This window comes from Uloborus diversus, chromosome 1 (genome assembly GCF_026930045.1).
Source record: "Uloborus diversus isolate 005 chromosome 1, Udiv.v.3.1, whole genome shotgun sequence".
Classification (NCBI taxonomy): domain Eukaryota; kingdom Metazoa; phylum Arthropoda; class Arachnida; order Araneae; family Uloboridae; genus Uloborus; species Uloborus diversus.
Genome location: NC_072731.1, coordinates 189,080,639 through 189,104,224, shown reverse-complemented (window position 1 = coordinate 189,104,224; position 23,586 = coordinate 189,080,639). Strand labels below are relative to the sequence as shown.

The 23,586-nt window shown below is 32.5% G+C and overlaps 1 protein-coding gene across 1 annotated transcript in view; it reads right to left on the bottom strand.

The window, feature by feature from the left end:
- Positions 1-522: 522 nt before the first annotated feature.
- LOC129223881 (major facilitator superfamily domain-containing protein 6-A-like) overlaps positions 523-23,586 on the bottom strand; it is a 53,821-nt gene continuing 30,757 nt past the window's right edge. Inside the window, exons 2-5 of the mRNA XM_054858256.1 lie at positions 22,870-22,954; positions 19,206-20,741; positions 15,628-15,786; positions 523-4,329 (exon numbers count right to left, since the gene is read on the bottom strand). Coding sequence (XP_054714231.1) covers positions 4,193-4,329; positions 15,628-15,786; positions 19,206-20,741; positions 22,870-22,936 — 1,899 coding nt within the window. The 5' untranslated portion in view covers positions 22,937-22,954 and the 3' untranslated portion in view covers positions 523-4,192. The remainder of the gene's footprint in view (positions 4,330-15,627; positions 15,787-19,205; positions 20,742-22,869; positions 22,955-23,586) is intronic.

The window sequence follows — 23,586 nt, the reverse complement described above, 5'->3', positions numbered from 1 at the left end:
ATATATATATATATATATATATATATATATATATATATATATATATATATATATATATATACAGTAAACTCCAGATTGTCCGCGAGTCAATCAAATCATCAATCATTAACATGTATTTTCGCAGTAAAAAGTAAATAACAATAACTGTTTCTTGTTGAAAATTTGTAAATTTAAATCATATTTTGTTTTATTTATTAGTTTATTTTTTGAGCTTTCTTCATCGTATGTACACTTGTTCTTTATTGATGTTAAGTTCTGTTGTGCAAAAATACAAGCATTTTTCTGTACTGTATATATTTCCACTGTTTAAAAAAGGTATCATGCATCAATACAGCTAAGTTTTTGAGGAAGGACATTTTTTACCTTATTCCTCCCTCATTTTATCCTTTTTGGTGGTTTATCCGCGATTTTTATTATTAGCGACACATTCCATGGATAATCGGAAGTTTACTATATCTGATAAGAGATATTCGCGTCCCCCACGTTATAATAGCATTATTATAAATAAAGTTTGCGTAAAAATTATTTTAAGGACTAGAAAGTCGCCCGTCAAGGTATGACGGGTGAAAATTGCTTCTACATTGGAACGAAGCCATTGCCTGTTTGTTGATAATTTTGATAGTTGAGATTGTAACCCTAACTCCCTTGAATTAACCCTAAACTCCAGTAGGTAATGTTCATTAGTGACCATTTTTTCGTTTCTTCGTTCCCCTGAAATGACACAGTCTTATTGTAAAACAGTTAAGTTACCGGGTCGAGTTCAGCCTTTCCCTGCATGTTGAACATTACTAAAACATATTATCAAATCATCATGCGGTGGCGAGAATTTTATTGTTGAAACACGCGGGTTATACTCGATCATCGGACTTGGGAGGAGGAGAAAAGCTGGTAGAAATGTCAGCGGAAAAGTTTTTTAAAATCTTATTTTTATGTGGAATAATAAACAAAGAACAAAAACAAATAACAAGTAAAAATGGTGAAATTCACATAATTTTTTCTTCCACCATACCGGTATTAAATTTATTTGTAAACCTATTTTTGCAAAAAATAACATCAAACCTCTGCGGGATAGCAATTCTAGTTTTAGATGTGTATAATGTTTTCACTTTTTCAGGAAAAGTAGTTAAAATTTCCGTCGTGTAATCAACCAGAAGTCAATTTATCTGTGAAGACCAAAATAATGATAAAAAAAAAGCTCTCTAAATCAACGATTAATTCTAGTTACTTTTCTGAATACCATACTAGCTGCAGAAACACTTTTTGGGGAGAAATATGATGCTAATGGAGAGCTTTTGCCTTTAGTTCGAGCTACAAATGATTTGTAATCCCACGTAGTAAAGATGTGAAAAGTTTACCAAAGAACAGATCGTATAAAATATCATCTACTTTGACTTCATACATATTTAGCTTATGAAAAATATTAGTTTTCTATACAGTATGAGAAATGTATGTATGAGAAATATAGATATGTATAAGAAATAGTGTTGTACACACATTTCTCTATCGTACACCAAGCAAATGATCATATTTGGGTACAGTAGCTAATGCATACATTTCTAACGGTATTTCCAGGCACTGGACAGAAATTTCATTTTGTAGAAATACAGGCAGTGAAACTTATTAAAAAATTAAAATGCTCGCAGTTTTCATATTATCTGAAGTGCACCACGAACAGCAAAATACTATTTTTCTTTATGAAAAACCTGAAGGGAAACATGTCAGAGAACAGTTCATTGAATTTTTACACTTGAATTTTAAATACATAGTAAGATGTAAAATGTCAAGTATATGTGAGGCAGTGAGAAGCAAAGGGATGCAAGTGGACATTTTCAAGTTTTGAGTAAAACGCGTTTAAAGACAAGATCCTTGGTAGGCTTTCATTGAAATTTTTTTTATTAATCATGCTGTATAGCAGCAACTACCAGGGCTACTAGTACCATCTCTTGCTCCAAGACAAAGGAAAGGTTCACCTACCATGTGTACTGGTTATTTCCAAATTTACGATTTTGCCACTTACATCCCTTCGCTTCTCACTGCCTCATATATTTCGTCTCACTTCTAAATATTTAAAATACATTTGTTTAGGACAAAATATTGATGCTGTTCTGCTCAAAATTTCGTATTTTTTGTAGAGAGGTATTTTATTGAGCTACATTTACTTTTCATGAACTATACTAAAATAGTTTTACTATCACAATAGTTTAAATACTGTTCTGAGTATTTTATATAGAATACAATAAGCGATACATACTAATCACTTAATAATAGTTTGGTCACTAATCGCTTAATAATAATTGATTCATTTTCGTACTTGATGCTCAAAAATTGGTACAATGAAATATAAGAAATTTGAGGTCTTTAAAATCGCTGTTGATCATCAACTGCTTAAAATCGAAGGCTGGAGCTCCGAGCAGTATTATTAACAATACAAAATCCTTAGCGTTTATACTATTTTCCAAAATATCCCATGAGAGGATCAAATTTATCCGAGCTTTTTGAAACAGATATTTTAGTAATGTATGGAAATGATAGGAATGAAAATTCACAAACAAATATGATAAAACAATGAAGGAGAGAGTTGAGAAATTCAATGATACAGGTCTTTATGAAAATTTTTAGATTGAAAATGAATGAACAAACAAAAGTCATGAAATGAATAAATACCTTTGTGCAACAAAGTAACAACAGTGAAATACGTAATCAAGCACAAATCAGCAATTTCATTCTAAAGCTCACTCTTCGTTGCATTGGAAAAGGAGTTCTTGAAACTTCGAAACAAGTGTCAGCAATCAGTTTGGTATTATTTATGCTTCTTTACGTAATTTAATATTTTAATGAAAAGTCGTGAAATTCATTAGTAATAAACAAGTAACATATGAGCTTGTATTTCTGCTCATGTATTTAGAATTTCATGCAAAGTTTGTTTGTTTTTTTCAGCTACCTTTAATAAGTAAATAGCTTTTTAAGAAATCCATTTTAATAGATTTTTCATTCGTTTCACAAAACACCCTGCAAAATACAAAGACTTCATCTATGTTTGATTCCTGTTTTATTGCATGAACTTTATGAAGAATATGGACTCTTATATGTTAGCAGTTTTTCAGAAACAACATTTAAATAACGATTCTTTTGCTCAGTAACAGTAGTATTTTATGATGTATACTTCTGTTACTGACCAAAACGAATAAAATAAATATTTTTTCCGAAAATCTTCAAAATTTAATTGTATTTTTGTATGAATATAGTGTCCATGTTCTTCTTCAATTTCATGCTATGGAACAATAATCTAACTTATTAAGAATCTCTGTGGGGTATTTCGTGCAACAATGATAAGTATGTTACCATGGAATCACTCCTTTGTAGAATACGATTATGTATAATGGGCCGCAATATTTCGTGTAAAAGTAAAAAATATTTTGATCCAATATCGTTTGCAAGTGAAAGCTTGTTTATTAGTTTCACTGGAGAAATTTTCTGTAAGTTCACTATGTTGTGAACTAATCAAAAAGTTTAATTATAAGCTAAACAAAAATGATTGTTAATTGTATTTTCCAAAACATTGTTCTAACATTTTCGGAAATTTTATGCAGTTTATGAGCAGTTTCGTTTTTTGCTCACATCAAAAATAATTAAACAAAGCAACTTATTGCTATAGTCAGAACTGTATAGTTTCATTCAGTTGCAGTTTCATCAGACCCGGCTGTGAACAATGAAATCATTAGTTGACTACTCCTTTAAAGTCACAAATCACATAAATTGTGAAATTTTCTGTTTTCATTGTGTATTTACACAGAGAATAGTGTAAAGGTGCATTTCTTTTTTTAAAAAATGCAAATCCAAAGCGTTCTTATCCAACCATTCGCTTAATAAAAGTGAAAAGTACCACTAAATTTCAAAATACATAATTCCTTTTTTCTTATCACAAAAAAAAAAAAAAAAAAAAAAAAAAAAGAAATTAGTTAAAACTCTAAAATGAAAAAGGCTCGTAGAAAAGCATTTCTGAGAGAACTTTTCTTTCATCTTCTCTTTTTTGTTCTTTGAATAGCTCCCTCTTTTCGTCTCGCCGCATCAGTTAAAAGAAGCAGACTTTATATGGAGTAGAAAATAGCTCCATTTGATTTAAAGTGTGATAGCAACAACTAAGGAAGCGTTAATTCTCCAAATCTTAGACCTATTATCTTCGTTAAATTCTTCACTTAGCGGCGGACTGGTGGTTACTTGGCGAATTTTCAACGTCATCATCTTGATCAACTACAATTGGTTGGTGGGCTTTGGCGTCTCCATTGGGATAACGCTCACGAAGTGGGTACCACGAACCATTAAGTAAAGCTGAAAAAATGTAAAACAGTATATTAGAAAATGCACAAGGCACAGTACAAAACAAATTTATTTTCATATTTATTCCTCCAGTGAACAGAGCAAAAACGTAAATAGTATATTCGGAATGTTAAGGCAAGCAAGAATAGGCAAAATACAAACAATTTAAGAAAACACATTTTCATATTTGCATTCAGTGAACGGGGTATAAATGTATGTTAGGAAAATTAAGACGCGTAAGACTAGTTAAAGTACAAAACAAACTTTTACAAACAAGCATATTGAAGTAGTTCAAAAATACGTGCAAAAAAGAAAAAAAAAGTTTATCCTAGCTAGCGGACCACCCAACAACATTTTTAGACTGGTGGGATATGCAGTGAAACCTGTGTAAGTTGACCACTTGCGGTGCAGTACTTTGATGGTCAACTTAGGCAGGTGGTCAACTTATAAAGGGGGTAATGATTTTTTTTTTTTTTTTTTGTCATTTCTTGTACCATGTATTCATTTTTTGACTAATTGACACTTACTCTTTCCGTTCAACTCACTTTCATTGGTTAACATTACTTTGAAACAATAATTTAAAATGTTATTCAAATATTTTTAGAGATTATTTTCTCAGAATGACGTGTAATGTGTCATGTTAATTTAAAATTTCAGTGAATTGATCAAAAACAAATTTATTGTTTATAAAAAGTTATTTGATATTAATAGTCCCTAAAAATTCATAGCTAATCAAAAATAACAAATTTTTCGCTTTTTCTTCTCATACACATTTAATACATTTATAACCATGATGATCTATTTTTCAACAAAATAACTCCTTATTGAAGTTTGGCGCACTTATTGGACAGTAGTTTTGAAAATTCCATGTGTCAGCTATTTTTTTCTGGATTTCTCCCTTTTCAATTAAGTTTAATATTTCATACTTTTTATCAATCTCAAGTTCAACTAACTTTCTTTTTGAAGCCATTTGATGCAAAACTATAACACAAAGAGCAACAAGCTGGACTCTCATAGTTCTAAAAGGCAGTTGAAAATGAAAGTGTCCTATTTCTTAATCCCTTGCACCAGAAATACTGCAATGCAAGTAACTTTTACTCCAGCACAATTCCAGTGTTGCCACAAAATATTGCAACTGGAAAAAAAATACTTTGTACCTTTCTACTGACACATGTTTTCATTGAACAGAGAGTACAAAAGGTAATCTCAAATAGAACAACAAAAGAAAAACAAGCTTGGAGAATAAAAGTGTTCTTAGTAGTTTTCCCATGTGGTTAAACTTACAAGGAGGTTTAGTTATGCTGCTGTTTTATTTAGTTGGTAAAATGCTGGTCTGGCATCAAAAATATTCTTGGAAAGCTATAAAAATAATAATAATAAAATAAAATAATTTGCTAAATTAAGTTTTAAAAAATAAACCAAGTGGTCAACTTACAAAGGGTTTTTTACAATACTCCAAACCAAATTTGCTGTCATTAGTGGTCAAGAAAGACAGGTGGTCAAGATAGAAAGGTGGTCAAGTTACAGAGGTTTTCCTTCATTATACAAGATAGGACTAATTCCGTTCCTAACAAAAGCAGTCAACATAGACATAGACAGGTCGTCAACTTTACAGGTTTTACTGTATATGGAGAATGGGGAAGGAGGTTAAAAAATACATTGAACTAAAAAAACAATGTTACATATTAAAATATACTCTCGTAATATGCATACACATTGCAATAAAATAATTATTTACAAAAAACAGCTGGGAAGATGAAATATTTCTAAACTTGTGGTACTTTCTAAACTACGACTAATGTTAAAATATGGGGTCATTAAGCACTCTCTTGAAATTTTAGTAAGAAGCTAAACCTTTCACAGTATAATGCTATTAGTAAGTCTAAAAAAAATAGGGGATGGCCAGGACTCTAACTGAGAAAAAAGCATTTTTGAACTACCCAAAATTATATACATAAAAGCAAACAGTATGTTTAGAATATCAAGACATGCAATGTAAGACAAGGCGCAATATTTACAGAAATGGAGATATTGAAGAAACGCGTTTTAGATTTCATACTAACAATAGAAAAATGGAATTCGATGTTTTTCTGTTTTTAAATTTTTTTAGTATTATTTTCATCGGAAATTAAATAAGTAAGATTGTACAGTGAAGCTAAAGTACAACAGATGGTAAAAGTGCTTTAAGAAAAAGAAAATTTTGCAAAATTTTGCATATACTGCGCTTTACTTCCCCATTGCAGTACACTCTTCAATGCTTATTTTTACACCGAAATAATATGAATTCCATTTAATAAATAAAAATTGACATAAAATTTAAGGGAAAAAAAACAGTTCTGGAGCTAACTTCCATGATTTACCATGTAAATTTAGCCCTGGTCATATCATAAATGTACGAAAGTAACTTTCTTTGTTTCATTATGTGTTTTGTTTGCTATAAAATGCTAATTCAGTATTGTAGCATGGTTGCTACTCACTTGCAGAAATGAAATCCCCTGATTTTCCACGTTTTCTAGAAAACAATTTTGAAATTCCAGACTTTATTTTTAAATTTGCTGCTTTCTTTATGAAAGCAAAATTATGATTCTTTTTCAAACATACGCAAAAACAAACTATTGAGCATTTTTAAATTACAGGGCTGCCACTGAGTTATGGTCCTAAAAATAGTCATTTTAGTAGCCACTAAAGTAAAAAATAGTCTTCAAAATAGTCACCAAACAAGAAAAATAGTACCTAAAATAGTCTCTCATTATTTTTTAAATAGTATTGATATTAAATCATGCTACATACAAATGTAGACACACCTCAGCAACATGGCATGTAAGCGGGATCACCTGGACAAGCGGCGCTCTCTGCAGTTACAAACAAATGGTATTCCCGACATGATTTCATACCAATCTTATTCCTTTTATTATTTTGATAAAAATGTGAACGTTTTGTATATATGTTGGAACACAAGTCCGAAATCGGGCAATGTCCGAAAAAAAATCCACATATCGCGAATTAATCACGGACAAAAGCGCTAAGTCCGAAATAGTGAATTATTTCGGAGTCAGCACACTTGAATTTGATCAATTCCCGATGCGGCAAATCAGTAGTAATCCAAGTCCGATTTTATATGAAAAAAATGAACACGTCTTCAAACACAACTTTTCATTACCTATAAATGTGAAACAAGTTAGATATATTACCAATAGTAAGTAAGTGTTGATAACACATTGCAGCATTTCATATGGTACAGCAGGCGTTTAAATCACAAAAGACAAATGTTTAACACTGCTCTTAAATTCACTATCACTTTTTCAGGCAAGACAATCGTTAGCTTTTATTTACATTAACACAATTAAGTTTTATTTGCATTATAAAAAGTAAAAATAGTGATAATAAAAAAGCTGAATGCTCTATGTTCATTAGTATCGTCTGAATATTGCAGCTGCAGAACTCACTCAGTTGAAAAATGACAAAGTTGACAGAAGTTTATGATTCAGAGTAACTTTAAAAACCTAAAAAAGTCGCCTTTGCTCCCTTTAAACTTTGCTTCGCTATTTAATCAGCATTTTTTGAAATGAAATTAAGTGCATTTGTTTGTGAAAACAAAACTACTTTCTTCCGTATCAAGAAGTACAAGGTTAATTCCCAACTGCAAAAACCAAACCTTACAAAACTAATGTTCCCCTTTAAGAGGTTATTATTGTTATTCTTGTAGGCAAGAAATATGCATCTTGTTCCTAATAGTTCCAGAAAAACAAACAAGAAGTTCCGTCTAGAACTATACGAGCCTACTTTCCCGTATACCCATACTACTTTCTAGTACCTGATCAATATTCTCAAAAATAGATAAAATCGCAAATTGTTTCAATCATATTTTTTTAATATTTTAATCTAATTTCTAATATTCCTCACTCATCTAAAAAAGTTAGATGCGTAAAAAAAAAAAAAAAAAACACGAACAAATAAAATATTAGCACTTTTTAAACAAAGCAGCTAAAACACTTTTCTCCATTAAAAAAATTCTTTAACAGCTTTCAAAACGAAAAAACAATAATTAAAATTAGTAAGCTCATTAAAATAAATACATCATATCAAAAAAAAAAAATCGTTTCTTTTTCCCCAGTTGCCAAAAATATTTTTTTTAATGAATTAATGCACTTACCAAAGTAAATAAAAACAATAAAATGTCAACTTAAAGATTAATAATTATTAATCTTTAATAAATATTTCACAATTAAAACCATAGCTGCGGAGTCGGAGTCAATCTCATTTTGGGGGAAAGGCGTCGGAGACGAATATCCAAGAATCGGAGTCAGTCATTTGTCCTTCGTGTATAAATTCTTGCCAAAGCTACGAAGTCAGAGCCGAAGTCGGGGAGTCGGAGTCCGATTAATTGTCGGGCACAAGAGTCGGATTCGGAGTCCGGTGCCGTCAAGAGCTATTTCCAACAAAATTTCTTTGAAATAAATCCGCTTTCAAGTATATGGAATCTACATAAACTTTCAGTTTCCCCGTAGGCGCTAATGTTAAGGGATTTGAACTGTTCAAAATTGAACGGAAAATTGTTCAAATCAAAAAGATATTTTATATACAAGTTTTTCATCAAAAGCTTTTTCCTACAACGTTTGTTTGAAGCAAATTCGCCTCACAGTTCGGAATTGCCTTAAATTTCCCCGTAGGCGCTAATGTTAAATTTTTTTTTGAACTGTTCAGAATTGAACGAAAAATAGTTCAAATCAAAAAGTGAAATATGGGAATGAGGTGTCTTCGTCGAGATCTTTCGAACAAAAAAAGTTTGTTCGAATTGGACATTCAAAAGTTATTAGGGGGGGGGGGCTGACAGACAGACCGACAGACATTTTTTTCAAATCTCAATACCCTACTTTCCAATTTTTAATTTTTCGATATTTATTTAATTATTTTATTTATTTATTTATTTATTTATTTATTTTTGTTTTGTTTTGTTTTTTGTTTTTCGCGATATTTTTAAGATGTATTAAGCCTTCTTCAATGCTTTTTTCTTCTCTTTCTCACTGAGAAAGTAGGCTAAAAAGGGGTGTGTTACTTATCCTTGTCGATAAATAAGGCAAAACCCATTTGGCCAGTTTTCTATAATTTGGCAGACCTATGTTTGAAATTAGAAAATTTCGGCCGATGAAAGTTAGAGCTGAAGCAATTTTTTTTTTAATATTTTCCTTTTTTTTACATCTGTTGTGTCATATTTTTTTACATTTAGTCACTTTAAAGCTAAAATAGTAGCAGTTTTTTACAAAATAGTCGCTTTTGTTTTAATTTAAGCTAAAATAGTCGCTTTTGTCTTAATTTAAGCTAAAATAGTCGTCATAGTCTGCTGTTCTTCAAAATAGGCGCTTTTTTAGTCGCCAGTAGTAGACCTGAAACTAATTTTTTACTGCTTCTTTCTGCCGATATTGTAAGCCGGTTGGCAATCATTCATACATACCAATATCCACGTCCATTCTGGTTTCATGCATTGGCTAATGAACAAAACTTTGTACCCTGCAGAAGATAATGATGCAAAATATCAAGTTTTTCCAGCTCCATTTTCAAAATTTTTCCATTTTTTAGCCTACTTTCCCACTAAAAGTCAGAGAAAGAAGAAAAAATCATGAAAGAAGGCTTAATACTAGTGATGTTCCGGATATCCGTATCCGTATCCGCGGATATCCGAGGGAAAATAAAGATCTGTATCCATATCCGTTACTTTTCTGACGGATCTTAAACGGATCATTTCTATTCTAAAAATTTTCAAATATTTGAATAAAAGACTCTTAAATTCCGTTTGAATTAGGTTTTATTCCCTGTTTAAATTATAAGGTATCAGTTCGGAAGCCAGTTTGTATCCCCCCCCCCGTTGCAAAAGGAAGGGGAAATAAGTTTTAAAAGTGTGTATCAGTGTGTCTTTTTGTGGCATCGTAGCTCCTAAACAGATGAAACGATTTCGATAGTTCATTTTTCGTTAAAAAGAGGTGACTTGATCGAAAGTGTTCTTAGCTTGGCCTCGTTTTTGTAGAACTTTAATTACCGGAGATATTAATTAAAAACCGACTTAACGTTTTTCACAATTATGGTAGTAAAAATTTACCCGTACGCTAAAAATGTTGGCCCTAATTGAAAGAACGAAGTTTTCTGCGTTTGATATTTATTTGAAATTTCCAACTAATATACAGTAGGAGCTATAATCTTGTTAAGTACATTTTAAATGCAATTCTAAGCCTTTATACGCGTGATTAGTAGCGATTTCAGAGTCGGAAGATAAGGAGAAAAAGCTCAATGACTTAAAATTTTTACCTGCTGTCAGTTCATATTTGTTAAACAAATGTGTAATCTGACCCGTGAAATTCATCTTAATATGAGGTCGGCTCTCTGGGAAAAGTTTTGTTTTTTTAATTTTTAATTTAATATTAGTTTTTGTTATTGATTTGGGGTTTCTGTTATTTTTCATTTTTGTTTTTCTCGGCACCTTCAAAAAAAGTGAGACTAAATTCTCTATTTACTGTTTGTAAAGGTGTTCCCGTTTTTCGTCGGTCGGAGTAAGTTCGGTGGAATGGATCAGGGCTGCATTTATGCTGAAAAAAAATGCGAAAAATTATTTCTAGCCTGTCCAGTAGCAGCTTTACACTCTTGTTCCTGTATCCTAGATCTACCGAGCAAGCTAGTAATGATTTTTCACATTCCATCAAAGCATTAATGCAGCGCTGGCCCATTCCTTCCAACTCTCCCTCAATTTAAACGGAGATTTCTTCAAAGAGTAAATCATAATCTTGATCATATTTTTGCCACAGTTGACATTTTTTGAAGAAATTGCCATTATTCTGACGGGAATACCTTCCGTAACAAATTTTACACTCAGATAGTTGAATTGGGTGAAAAAAAATTTTGAGATCCGTATCCGTATCCGTATCCGCGGATCTTGACACTAATGATCCGTATCCGCGGATCTACTTTCTTAACGATCCGGCACATCACTACTTAATACATCTTAAAAATATCCCGAAAAAAAAAGTCAAAAATAAATAACATAGTTAGATAAATATTGAAAAATTAAAAATTGGAAAGTAGGGTATTGAGATGGGAAAAAATGTCTGTCTGTCTGTCCCCCCCCCTCTAATAACTTTTGAATGAATAGTCCAATACGAACAAATGTTTTTTTGTTAGAAAGATCTCGGCGAGGACATCTCATTCCCATAATTCATTTTTTGATTTGAACAATTTTGCGTTCTATTTTGAACAGTTCAAAAAAACTTAACATTAGCGCCTACGGAGAAATTCAAATCAAAAATAAATCTTGAACTTAGAAGCGAAGTGATTCCAAACAAACTTTGTAGGGAAAAACTTTTGATGAAAAACATGTATCAAAAATATCTTTTTGATTTGAACAAGTTTTCGTTCAATTTTGAACAGTTCAAATCTCTTAACATTAGCGCCTAAGGGGAAACTGAAAGTCAATATACATTCCAAACTTAAAGGCGGATTTACTTCAAACAAACTTTGTTGGAAATAGCTCTTAATGACCTACTCCCGACTCCGACTCCGATAATTTTGGCGCTCCTGACTCCGACTCCTGTACCCGAAAATTACTCGGACTACGACTTCCCGACTTTAAATCTGAATTTGTAGCTTTGGCAAAAATTTATGCACGGAGGAAAAATGGCTGACTCCGACTCTTGGATATTCGACTCTGACTCCTGTATCAAATAATAAGTCCTATTCCGTCTCTGCAAATATTGGCAGACTTGCGGATTTTTTGGGGAAATGACCGATTTTAACTCCGAATCTTTGAATTTAAAACTTTTGGCTCTCGAATCTAACTCTTTTGTCCCAAAATCAGATGGACTCCGACTCTGACTCCACAGCCATGGGTTTTACTGTGAAATAATTGTTTTAAATGTGTTTTGATTTTATTTTCAAGCTAAAGTTTTAATTTATGTATTCAGTTTTTGGCGGAAAATTCGGAGTCCTTTATACTTCTACTAAAGATATGCACAGACGATTTTTTTTTTGAGCAATCACGATTGCTTATTGCTTTTATTTGACTGTTTTCGGCGTCCTATTATTTTATTTTCCCACCGCCACCCTCCGTATCATCACCGTCGACCGTCGACCGGCTCCTCACGATGCTGCTCCTATAACGAAAGCCGTCACCGGGTTGCGTCCATGTCCTACACACACGCGCATACATTCACAACTACACACTCGCGCATACATTCACAACTACACACACGCGCATACATTCACAACTACACACACGCGCATACATACACACTACACAACCGGGCATACATACACAACTACACACACGCGCATACATACACAATTACACACACGCACGCATACATACACACACATACACCTGCACACACATACACATACCCCCTACACACAAACACACATACCCCCCCACACACAAACACAAACGCCTACATACACACACTCGTGATTGCGAAAAACATAATTTGGATTCAAGATGTCAAAATTCAAATTAATTTTTTTTTTTTTTTTTTGGCAATGAAAATTATTTCTTTAAGTTGACATTTTATTGTTTTTACTTATTTTTGAAAGTACATTAATTCATTCTTCAAATTTTTTTTGGCAACAGGGGAAAAACAAACGATTTTTTTTAATATGATTATTTTAATGAGCTTTTAATTTGAATTCTTTTTTTTTCCTTTTTGAAAGCGGTTGAAGATTTTTTGATGGAAAAAAATGTATTTAGCTGCTTTGTTTAAAAGGTGCTGCTATTTTATTTGTTCGTTTATTTATTTTTTACGTATCTACTTCTTTATATGAGTGAGGTATACTTTATTTTTCGAAATCAGCTTAAAATATTAAAAAAATATGTTTGAAATAATTTTTGATTTTAGCTAATTTTGAGAATACTGATCAGATACTAGAAAGTCGATATTGGTATACGGGAAAGTAGGCTCGTTTAGTTCTAGACAGAACTTCTTGTAATACTTTCCCGTGAATATTCCTTGAGTTTTTTGGTCAAACTTAAATTTCCTGACAACTAAATGTTTTTCGGGATCTCTCCGACCCGTGGGGACTGAGTTGTTATCTTCGTTTATAATCAACAACTTTAATTAAAATTTACAGCTTAGGTAAAAAGAAATTCATCGAAAGGGAAATATTTTTGACCGGCGGCGAACTGTGTACTGTTTTACCTCTGCTCGAAACATCCTGTGCAAGACAGTCTCACGCAATACCTTAGATATACAGATATTCAAGTTTATTCCCCCGGATATACGCTTGAATCAGATCTGGAAGTGGATGTGGGGGGGAAAACTCGAGCATCAAGATGCTAATTCCGACCTTAAAATTCCCCAATTTAATCAGCTGCGCAAACATGACGTGACCTGAATAATTTCCTGACGACTCGCAGCTAATATTTCGCAGGTTTTGCTTTCCATTTCTGGGCATATTACCATGAAACACGATATGGGGCACGATTTGCGCAGTTAGTTAATTCTCGTGTTAAACCGTTTCAACGTAAATCTCGTCATAATTGAAGTCGTTTTTTGAAAAAAAAAAATGAGTCGGCATGAAAAAAAAAAAAAGATTCTTCTAACCAGTCATAGATTTGCGATTTGAGCGGAAAAGTAAAGAATAAAATCTTTCTCTAAGCCAGCGATTCTCAGTTGATGGTACGACGGACGTACAGAGCCTGAATACCGCAGGGGCATGCGGGGCACAGGCCCCTGCTCGTAGATTTCAGGGGGACCCAAAATCTCCTTAATTTATCATGCTAATTTAAAATAAATAATGATTTCTTCCGAATCTAGAGTATAATGATGTCATTGATATTTTTGCAAAAGCAAAGACAAGGAAACAATCTCTTTATTTGTTGGTAAAAATTCCCCTTAAAAAATTGATCTCTTTGTGTTTAGTGCGAATATAAATAGACTTTGCGAAGTTTAATCTGTATTTACTATTAAAAGTTATATCATAAATACCTTTGATATTTACGGTACACTAGCAAAGTTTAACCCCATCTTATATAATTATAGTATACTGTATTTCTTCTAATTTTTAAACATTGATATGATATTACCACCAAATTTAGCATGTGTATATGTGCTGGTCTTTTTACGTTTAATTACTTTTTAAGCAAGCAACAGTAGAAAAAATCTCTCACTTCCAGATGACCATGTAAAATGCTTCATTACTGCATGCATTTTTAAAGTTTTTCCTTGAATTTACCCAATCAGAGATGGTTTTTAATTTAGGAATTGAAATTACGTTGTTTTCAGAACCCCAGATTCCATTCACGCCTTTGACCTGCTCCAGCCAGAACCTCATCATACGAGGCATAACTGATTTGATCTCACACTGATTCTTTAAATAATAACTCACTAAAGCGAAATTCTATAATAAAAGTACCAAGTCGATTTCTAGAAAGAATTTGGTCAATCTGCCAGTTACTTCAAACATTTGGCAGAAAATTGCTTTGCATCATTAACCAGTAGAGGTTTTTTTTTTTTTTTAATAATGTTGTTAGGTATCTTAAACTACCTAATCTTAAAGATGTGTACGTTTTGAATAACGATTTTCCTATCAAAAATGCTTGTGGGAAAAAAGGAGCAAAGGTTCATATGTGTAAAGTTACGAGTGAAAAAATAAAATGTCTTCGAATATACAAATGGTCATCAGAGAAAAGAAATAAACTTGAGTAAAACATGATGATTCAAAAAATGGTGGAGCTTCATAAAACTACCGATTTGGGAATATTGGACCTCAGCTCTCTGGTGGAACTTGAATGAAGGACCGAGTAGTAATTTTTCAATTAACTACCGCTACATGTCTCTACGTGTAATCGTATGTATCCTATTTATTATTTATGATTTTACTAGTCAAAATGGCAGAATGAAGGAGAGGTAATTTGGCACTTTATAATCCCCCCCCCCCGTAGGTCACCGGACCTAACGCCCTGTGATTTTGTCTTGTGGGGATATGTAGTAGAGGATTTCATGTTTCTTCAGCCCTTACCTGCTAGACTTGACGAACAGAAAAACTGAATCACTGTAGCAATTGTTTTTGTGACTGCTTACATACTAGAACGTGTATGGCAGGAGTTTGAGTATAGGTGGGGGGGGGGGAGATATCGTTCAAACGTCAGGGGGAAGCCACATATTACATCTTCAGAATGGTTTAAGTATAATCAGACATTTTCGTGTTTGCACCATTTTTACTCATCGAAATAATACACACGTTTGAAATACCAGCATTCTTTTTGAATCAACAATTATGACCCACCGAAAAAAAAAACTAATCACCAAAAAAAAAAATTACAACTTTTCTTACCTGGATACGTTGCTTTTCGTCGTTTTCTGAAAGACAGATGATAAATGGTGAGATAAATAAATGCGAACACAACAGAAAATACAGCAATCCCACAGAAGACTACGCGTTGTGTATAGATTGAGATCAGTGCTCCGCCTGCCAAACTTCCTATTCCACGACCTACGAACAAAAATAATTTTAAGCAAAAGTATAAACTAATAAAAACTGAAGACAGAGCTGAGTCCTACTTTTAAAAACAAATCAAGGTCTACGTCATTTCGCTACATAAGTTCAAGAGATAAAACCATCTATAGCAGGGTAAAACTTAAGAGAGAAAAGCTCAAGATCTTTCTTTTAATTTTTTTTTACAATACTTACAATAAAAAAAAAATTTCAAAGCTAAAAATAAATAAATGAAAATGTAGTAATTATTTAGATGAGGAAAGGATGATTTTCATCAACGTAAGAAACGAGTAAATTAAGTCTTTTAAGAGATGCTTTTTTTACGAGATTTTTAATAACGACATTACGATTTAAAACGACATTACTTACCAGCCGACCGGCACTCCTAATAGATTAAGATTTTATTAGCAAGAGCCACAAGTTCCCACTTATAAAAAGAGAAATCAGGGCGAATCGCACTGCTATATAATGAACTTCGTATATGTGCATGTATCACGGAATTGTATTATTATTTCCCATAACATTTTTATTACTATATGCAAGTTTACAATACAGTCGAACCCCACTTTAACGAACCTCTATTTAACGAATTCGCGATTTAGCGAATTTTTCTTTTTCTCCGTCTAAAATGAAGATAAAACCCCCTATTTACTGAATAATAAATGAATTGTTTTAACAGCCGATTTTTTTTTTTTTTTCGTTAATTTGAGTTAGGAAATATTTTATTGTTTTCCAAATGATATATCCATATTATACGAAGCAGAAAAAGGCTTTTCTTGGAATCTGCAATTTGTGCCTGCGAGGGGGCAACCAATGAAAAGCGATTCTGATGCAGAAAAGCGACAATAAAACTTGCATTAAACTTTTTCAAATGCTTTTTACATGGCCTGGAAACTAAAACAATATTTCGTGCAGAGGCTGTAAATGACACAGTATTTTCTTCCCTCTATAAAGTCGAAGACAACTATTTTGAGTCGTTATATCGAAAGTATCATGAAAATTTTCAAACATCTATTACTCAGTACTTTAAAATTGTTAACTTATGTGCAATAAAAAGTGTACACTTTCTAATCGTGGATATTTTTGCGCAGTTGCTTATTGAAGCTTTCAGGTAAGGTAAGTGCAATTTAAAAAAATAATAATAATAACACCCCGATATTACGAATAACCCCGATTTAACGTAGAAAAGTATCGGTCCCAATAAATTCGTTAAATCGGGGTCCGACTGTATTTTCTCAAATTTAAAGTTGTTATTAGATTTCCGTTTTACTAAATTTACTTCAGAACAGCGTTTATTTACTCTAAAGAAAGGTCTTTGTAGTAACAGCACACCAGTATGAAATTTCACTGCAATTTATGCAATGTTGATGTGTGAATCGTATTTTTTTTTTTCATTATTATATTAAAAAAAACGATGTATTTTATTTTCCCATCATTTTAGAGTCAGTAGAAAGAGTAGAGTCACATCTAAACACAAATGTTGGTATGATTACTTCACATTACAAAGATGGCATAAATGTTGCGGATAAACTCATCCTGTGTTTTCTTGGTGTCTGAGCAATTTAAATTTTTAAATACAGATCGAGAGAGACTTTGCGAACACCAAAAGCCTTCAGGAGTGTATTAACCATAATTGAGAATTACTGTTCCAGACGAAATAAGGAGTGCCCGATAGGAGGTCATGTGAAGGCACTGTGACCTCCAAAAATTTTCCTTATTCAGGAACTTTTATCTGACGATTCGGAAAATTTGGTGAGCGCACTGCAAAATTGCAATTTTTCAAAAAAAAAAAAGTATCATGACGCTGTACTCATATTTTATCAATCAGTAAAATTCGGAGTTTCATTCAGCAAATTGAAAATTTCCCCCTCTCACAATTTTTTGTTCGGGGTGCCTCAGAATAAAATATTGAAAAACAATTTGCTGCAATATATAATTTTAAAAGAAAGAAAAAGTGACTATTCTTTTATCATACGAGAATAATTTAATCCGAACTTAACGATATAGAAGTATAAACATTTGATTATGTTCAAAACGTTTTGGTTCACAAACTTTTTATTCCGTTTTCAGCATTCTTTTTTATATGAAAAAGATGAAAAGAACGCCGAAAGGAAAGTCATAAAGATAATAGCACTGCTCTAAGGATAAGAGTCTTCATAAAACCGATGGTCTTCAGGAATCTCGTAATGATAAAAAAACATCTTCAAAAATAAACCAAGCAATTAATAATTTATGAAGGTTCGCCATTTAGAACATAGACAAGAAAATGATGACCAAAATCAACACCATCCATCATATTCGCAAACAGGAAATGATTTAGTGAGATTTTATATTTGATCATGGATGGTTCTCTGGAAGGATGAAATGGTTTCTGTCAATTTTGCTTTAATTGATGAACACATATACTGAATATTTTCATACCAAGATTGTTCACATTTGTTGTAATTAACAGTTTGCAAAAGAGGATCACACCGAATTTGTCCGAGTGGTGAACATAGTAGTAATTTGGTATTTATTTAACATTTTTTGCTTTCCGTTGGCATTTTAAACCCAACAATGACTAGAGTGCACAATTTCAATTGTTCAAATTTTTAAACTAATTTACTGCCGGGATTCAAGTAGTTTATAGAACTTTCTTAGATGGTTATAGTCACCCTTTTACATGAATACTCAGTGCTGTAGCTGGAAAAAAATGTTTGGGTGGACTCACTTGAGATTTGGGAAACTCCAAAATAAAAGGTGGTTGAAGCCAATTTACATTTCATTTGCACTATTTTTATATTTTTATAGTAAAAAAAATTAAATAGTTCGGCGAGTGGCGTCCCCCCTCCCCCCCCCATCCCTGCACCACAAGCGCAGAAGTGTCTGTACTTATCTTATCACCCCTTAATTGTCGCCTTGCAGGCGTAAACTCAGAGTATCACAACGGATATCAATAAAATTTATGTTTCAGATAAGCAATAGTTAAACGAATTTGTAAATAGGCAAAATATATACTGCAAAAAGTAAGTTAACCTTTGCTCAAAATGAAGTTTAATGCAGCAAAACCACGTTGGAACAATTTGAGCTTGAAATGGAATATTTTTTCAATGCGCCGAGCTCCTTGCAACCTTAAAACAAACTTCTTCAACTGTCATTGTAAATTTGGATCCTTTCACATCTCTTCAATAAAGAAGACTAATAGCTTGCTTATAATTTTGTAGGTAGGTTGTATTTAATAAAAAAAAAATTGCAATTGTTATAAAATATATTTAAATTCACAAATTCAGCGTTAACGTAGAATCTTAAAGACCAATTTATGAAATTCATATTTGCTTCAGGAAATAACATTTTTTTTTAAAAGAAAACAATAATAAAATGAAATAAAAAACATTCAGAATACGTTTATCTGTTGCAAGATAAACTTTTCCACTTACCCAAACCAAAATGAAGAATGTTCAGAATGTACTGCATGATCAAACTGTATCCAGTCGGCGCCAGTGATTGTCCATATGCTACAGAAGCAATCCACATTATGCACAAAGTAAAGCTTCCCATAACGGCGAAAGGTAAAGTCCACCAGGGTGATGAAACATACGTTATGCCAGCATAACGGGTGAAATAGAACAAAAAGGCAAACACCAAGAGATTAACCTTTCCAATGTTGCGCACCATGTTCTTTGATATGATGAGGAATGGAATACTGAATCCGAACATGAGGGTGAATGATAAACCGATGATTCTTGAAGAACATCCAATATCCGTAGTTAGCCAAGGAAGGAAGGTGTAAAGTATGCTGCACTGCATGCCTAGAATGAGCACAACAGTCAAGAAAACAGCCATTTCTCCGGAGCAGAACTTGATTTCTTTAGATGGAGTCACCGCTTGTTGAAATGGAGCTGATTTTTGCCTGTGTATGGGTAAGACAATGAGTAATATACAAGTAATGACAGAAAAAGCTGCTGCTAGAAAACACGAAGGGGAAAAATCCATTCGTCCAGCCATATCTGTATAGTAATCAAATAATGTACCACTCAAAGGGGCCATAGCTGCAATACCAAGAGCAGCCCAGATATGAATTCGCCCATAAGCTCCTTCATAATCGATGGTGCTCCAAATAGTGATGGCATCCAGAAGGCATATAGTTGTCAACAAGCACAAATCTCCGATGCTTCTGAGCACTAAATAACTCCAAAATGTAGTTGTAGGATTTCCAAAAGCTTCTTCACAAGGCCTAGGAAGAACAGGTGCTTCACCCATTGAGAAGGAAACTCTACAGTGAATAGTGCAGTCATCCCTAGTTGGTCTGCAAGTTATTCCTTGGTAATGTTTATGTCCAAAACCAATGGGACCTATAGGTAGATAATTACACATAGCAACATGAGCCCGAGGTACGTCTTCTTCAATTTCACTGGCATTCGTTACAGTCACATTGGTGCGAGCAGGAATTTCCACATATGGCCATGTTTGTAAAAGACCTTCAAACTGTGTAAGGGAATTGTTCAAACTATCGGCATCGTACACGACACAAATGTTGCCGTTTTCTCCATGAAAACAAATATGAAGAGGATATGTAGACGTAAAGTGGCCGTGTTTCGGGCATTGATAATGACAGTCAGATAACTTGACTTTGGTTGCATTGCTAGTTGGCTCAAGTGCTTCGCCGCAAGTAACCCAGTTGACACACCGCTCGATTCGAAGGCCCGCACTGCAGTCAAAATCTACCAATGGCCTGTAGTTTAGTTTCTCATATCTTGGCACAAATGAAAGAGCTACAAACGCAAGAGATCCAACAAGAACGAAAAAGAAAGTGGTTGACTTGTATCGATTTCTTCGTTCGGCAAACGTTCCACCCAAAACAGGTCCGATCAAACTGAAAAAAGCAGACACGGCATTGATGAAGGCTATTTCACTCAGCGAAAAACCCAGATGTCGCATATGAGAAGTCAAAAACGGAGTTAAACATCCAATACCTATAGAAGAGAAAACTTGATGTGTAACCTTGGAAAATATTATTATGAAAACATTTAGTATAAAACAAAAAACTTTTAGTTGATCAGTTTGTTAAGGAATGTGAGGCAACGTAGAATGGTAAAAGATTTTACTATTTTCGGTGCCATCGGTCTGGCGGTATTTTAACTGTGTTGCTATTAAACATACTGTTGATTCCAGTCATAAAATAGTTACGTCTGAAGATCAAGGTGCCAGATAACACAAGTCATTTTCAAAATTTGAAACTGATATTGTAATATTTAGTGGTACATCCAAAATAATATTTATTTTTATAAAATGATAAAATTTTTGTAATTAACTTTTCAGTTATTGAGACCTATTGATGTTCAGTGCAACAGTTATTCAATTAATATCAGGCATGTTTAGATTTTATATCTGTAGTATCATTTGTCAAATGGATGCAGGTTGTAAAATGAATGGGCAAAGTAAAATAGATTATTTCACTTATTTGCTCATTTATTTGTTAATTCCTTTACAAATTCATAGATTTAGACAATCATTCATTAACTCTTATAGTCTTATTCATTCATTTCTTTTTTCATCATTTATTCTTTTATTTACATTTACTTAATTATTCATTAATTATTTATTTAATCAATCATTATTTCGAGTATTTAGTCTATTATTCGCTTATTCGTACTTTTTTCATTCATTCAAAGAAAAATATTTTTTTAATGACCAAATAGAAAACAAAACATTTCAAAAAGAAAATACTTTAATCATCACTTTGTCCTATAAAGGCAAAGTGGTAAATTTCCACTTTTATTTGAAGGTACAAATTTACTGCCAGAAATGAAAAATAACATTTCCCTACAAGTTCTATTATAAAATACATTATTTTCTCTTTATGCAGAGTCATTTAAAAAAAAAATAAGAGTTCGTTCATTTTGAAAGATTTAATTTATCTTTACAATTTTCCTTTGCCACGCATTCCGTTATATTTCAGAGCTTTAATGCAACACACTGAAAGATTCAACATTATTTAGCTTAAATTTACATTGAAAATCAATCACATGACTAAAAATACGAATTCAATTCTTTGGAGTAAAGTAGTGGAAATTATTAGAGACACAAGCGCTCTTGATTTTTTTCTTTAAACAGTTGTCCTTTTTCCTTTATTTGTTGAAACAACCACATTATATACCCCACCATACACATGCATGCGAGTATATAAAAAAGCTTTTATTAACGACAATAAATATGGAGCTTTAGCCCATCCGGAAATTATGCGGCTAAATTTTTTTAGTTGAAAATTGCATTCGTGTAGACAGAGTGAACAATAGACAGTTTAAACAGCAAAAATAGCAAACTGTCTACTGTTTTTCTAGTTGCTTTTACAGGATGTCTTTTCATCCAAAAACTCACTGTTTGCATTGAAAAATAGGTTCACCTCGAAACACATGTATGCAGTAATCTGCTAATTTTGTGAGTCAAAACGTTGTCGATTACCAGTTACATTTCCGCACAAAGGTATTGATTTATTAGTTACGAAAAAGTATATTAACGTTATAAAAACATTGAAAATTAAGATTTAAAAAAAGAGAGTTAAGTTTAAACCTGAAGTAGTACATTTTAATTAATTTCCTTTATCAGTGCAAAACTTTATAAACACCCTGTATACCTTAGAGTATTTTTTAAGTTATTTCTTGCCATTTGCCTTGTGAAGGTTTCCGTTAGTAGCAGATTTAACGGATAAACGTAAGGGGCCCCCAGATACTATTAAGACCTTGAATTTTCCAAGCATTCAATAGTTTAATTTAAGCGAAATTTCACTTTAACAGAAAATTACATAATATATGATATAGGTAAGAGAATAAACAGTAAATATAGTAACTGAGTAACAAAATGAGAGAGAGAGAGAGAGATAATTCTCTAAAACATTTGGGGGGAGAAAAAGAACTGACAGAAACCGATGTAAGTAACCATATCATAAGTCATAGCCTCCTACTTAAAATAAAATGTAGATTCAGTAATTCAAAACTGTATGATTTACTGTATTTTAATTTTAAATTACATATCCTTACTCAGTTTTATTCCATATTTTGCCTATGAACCAAAAATTAACCTATGTACGTATATAAAACTTACTTGCAAAATAAAAGAAGAGAAGGGCTGACAAGTACATCAATTGCCTGTTTCTGTATATGGTCGCCATTTTCTTCTGTATTGTCTCCTACGAAAATTGTAAGAAAAAGTTATTTTGAAATTTCGTAACAATACATTTCATTTAATACATTTTTGCATTTAAAAACATGACAAAGCCACATTTAATTTCAGGAAACATGTTGTTGCTACAGATTATGATTTCAGTAACAGTCGATAAGGCTTTATTTTACATCTGATGAATCAATTTTCAAATATATGCACCGCTCTCAAAAGTTTTGAGATGATTTGGCAAAATTCAATTTTTAGTACTTATGTTAAACTAGCAAAAATACCCGGCGTTGCCTGGGTCAGTGATAATTGTGAGAAACAATTGCTACTTTCATTCTTTTCTTTTAATAACTGAAAGAACCCAAAACACACCGCTTTGACGTGATTAAAAATCCAGCTTCTTCCTTACCCATAAAAGTAAAATAGCAATAAGTATGAATACCGAAATAGTATTCAGTTAGAAACGAAAGCACGACATTTAAGCATATAAAAACTTGAAGAACAAACAAAATATGAACTAACAAAAATAAAGATCACTAAAAAATACCGTGCGCTTTATTTATTTAATTAATAGTACTCACATACGAAAAAAAGTTCTCTAATTTGTTTCCCTAAGTGTACAAAAAGTAAAGCTTCCAAATATTTAAATGA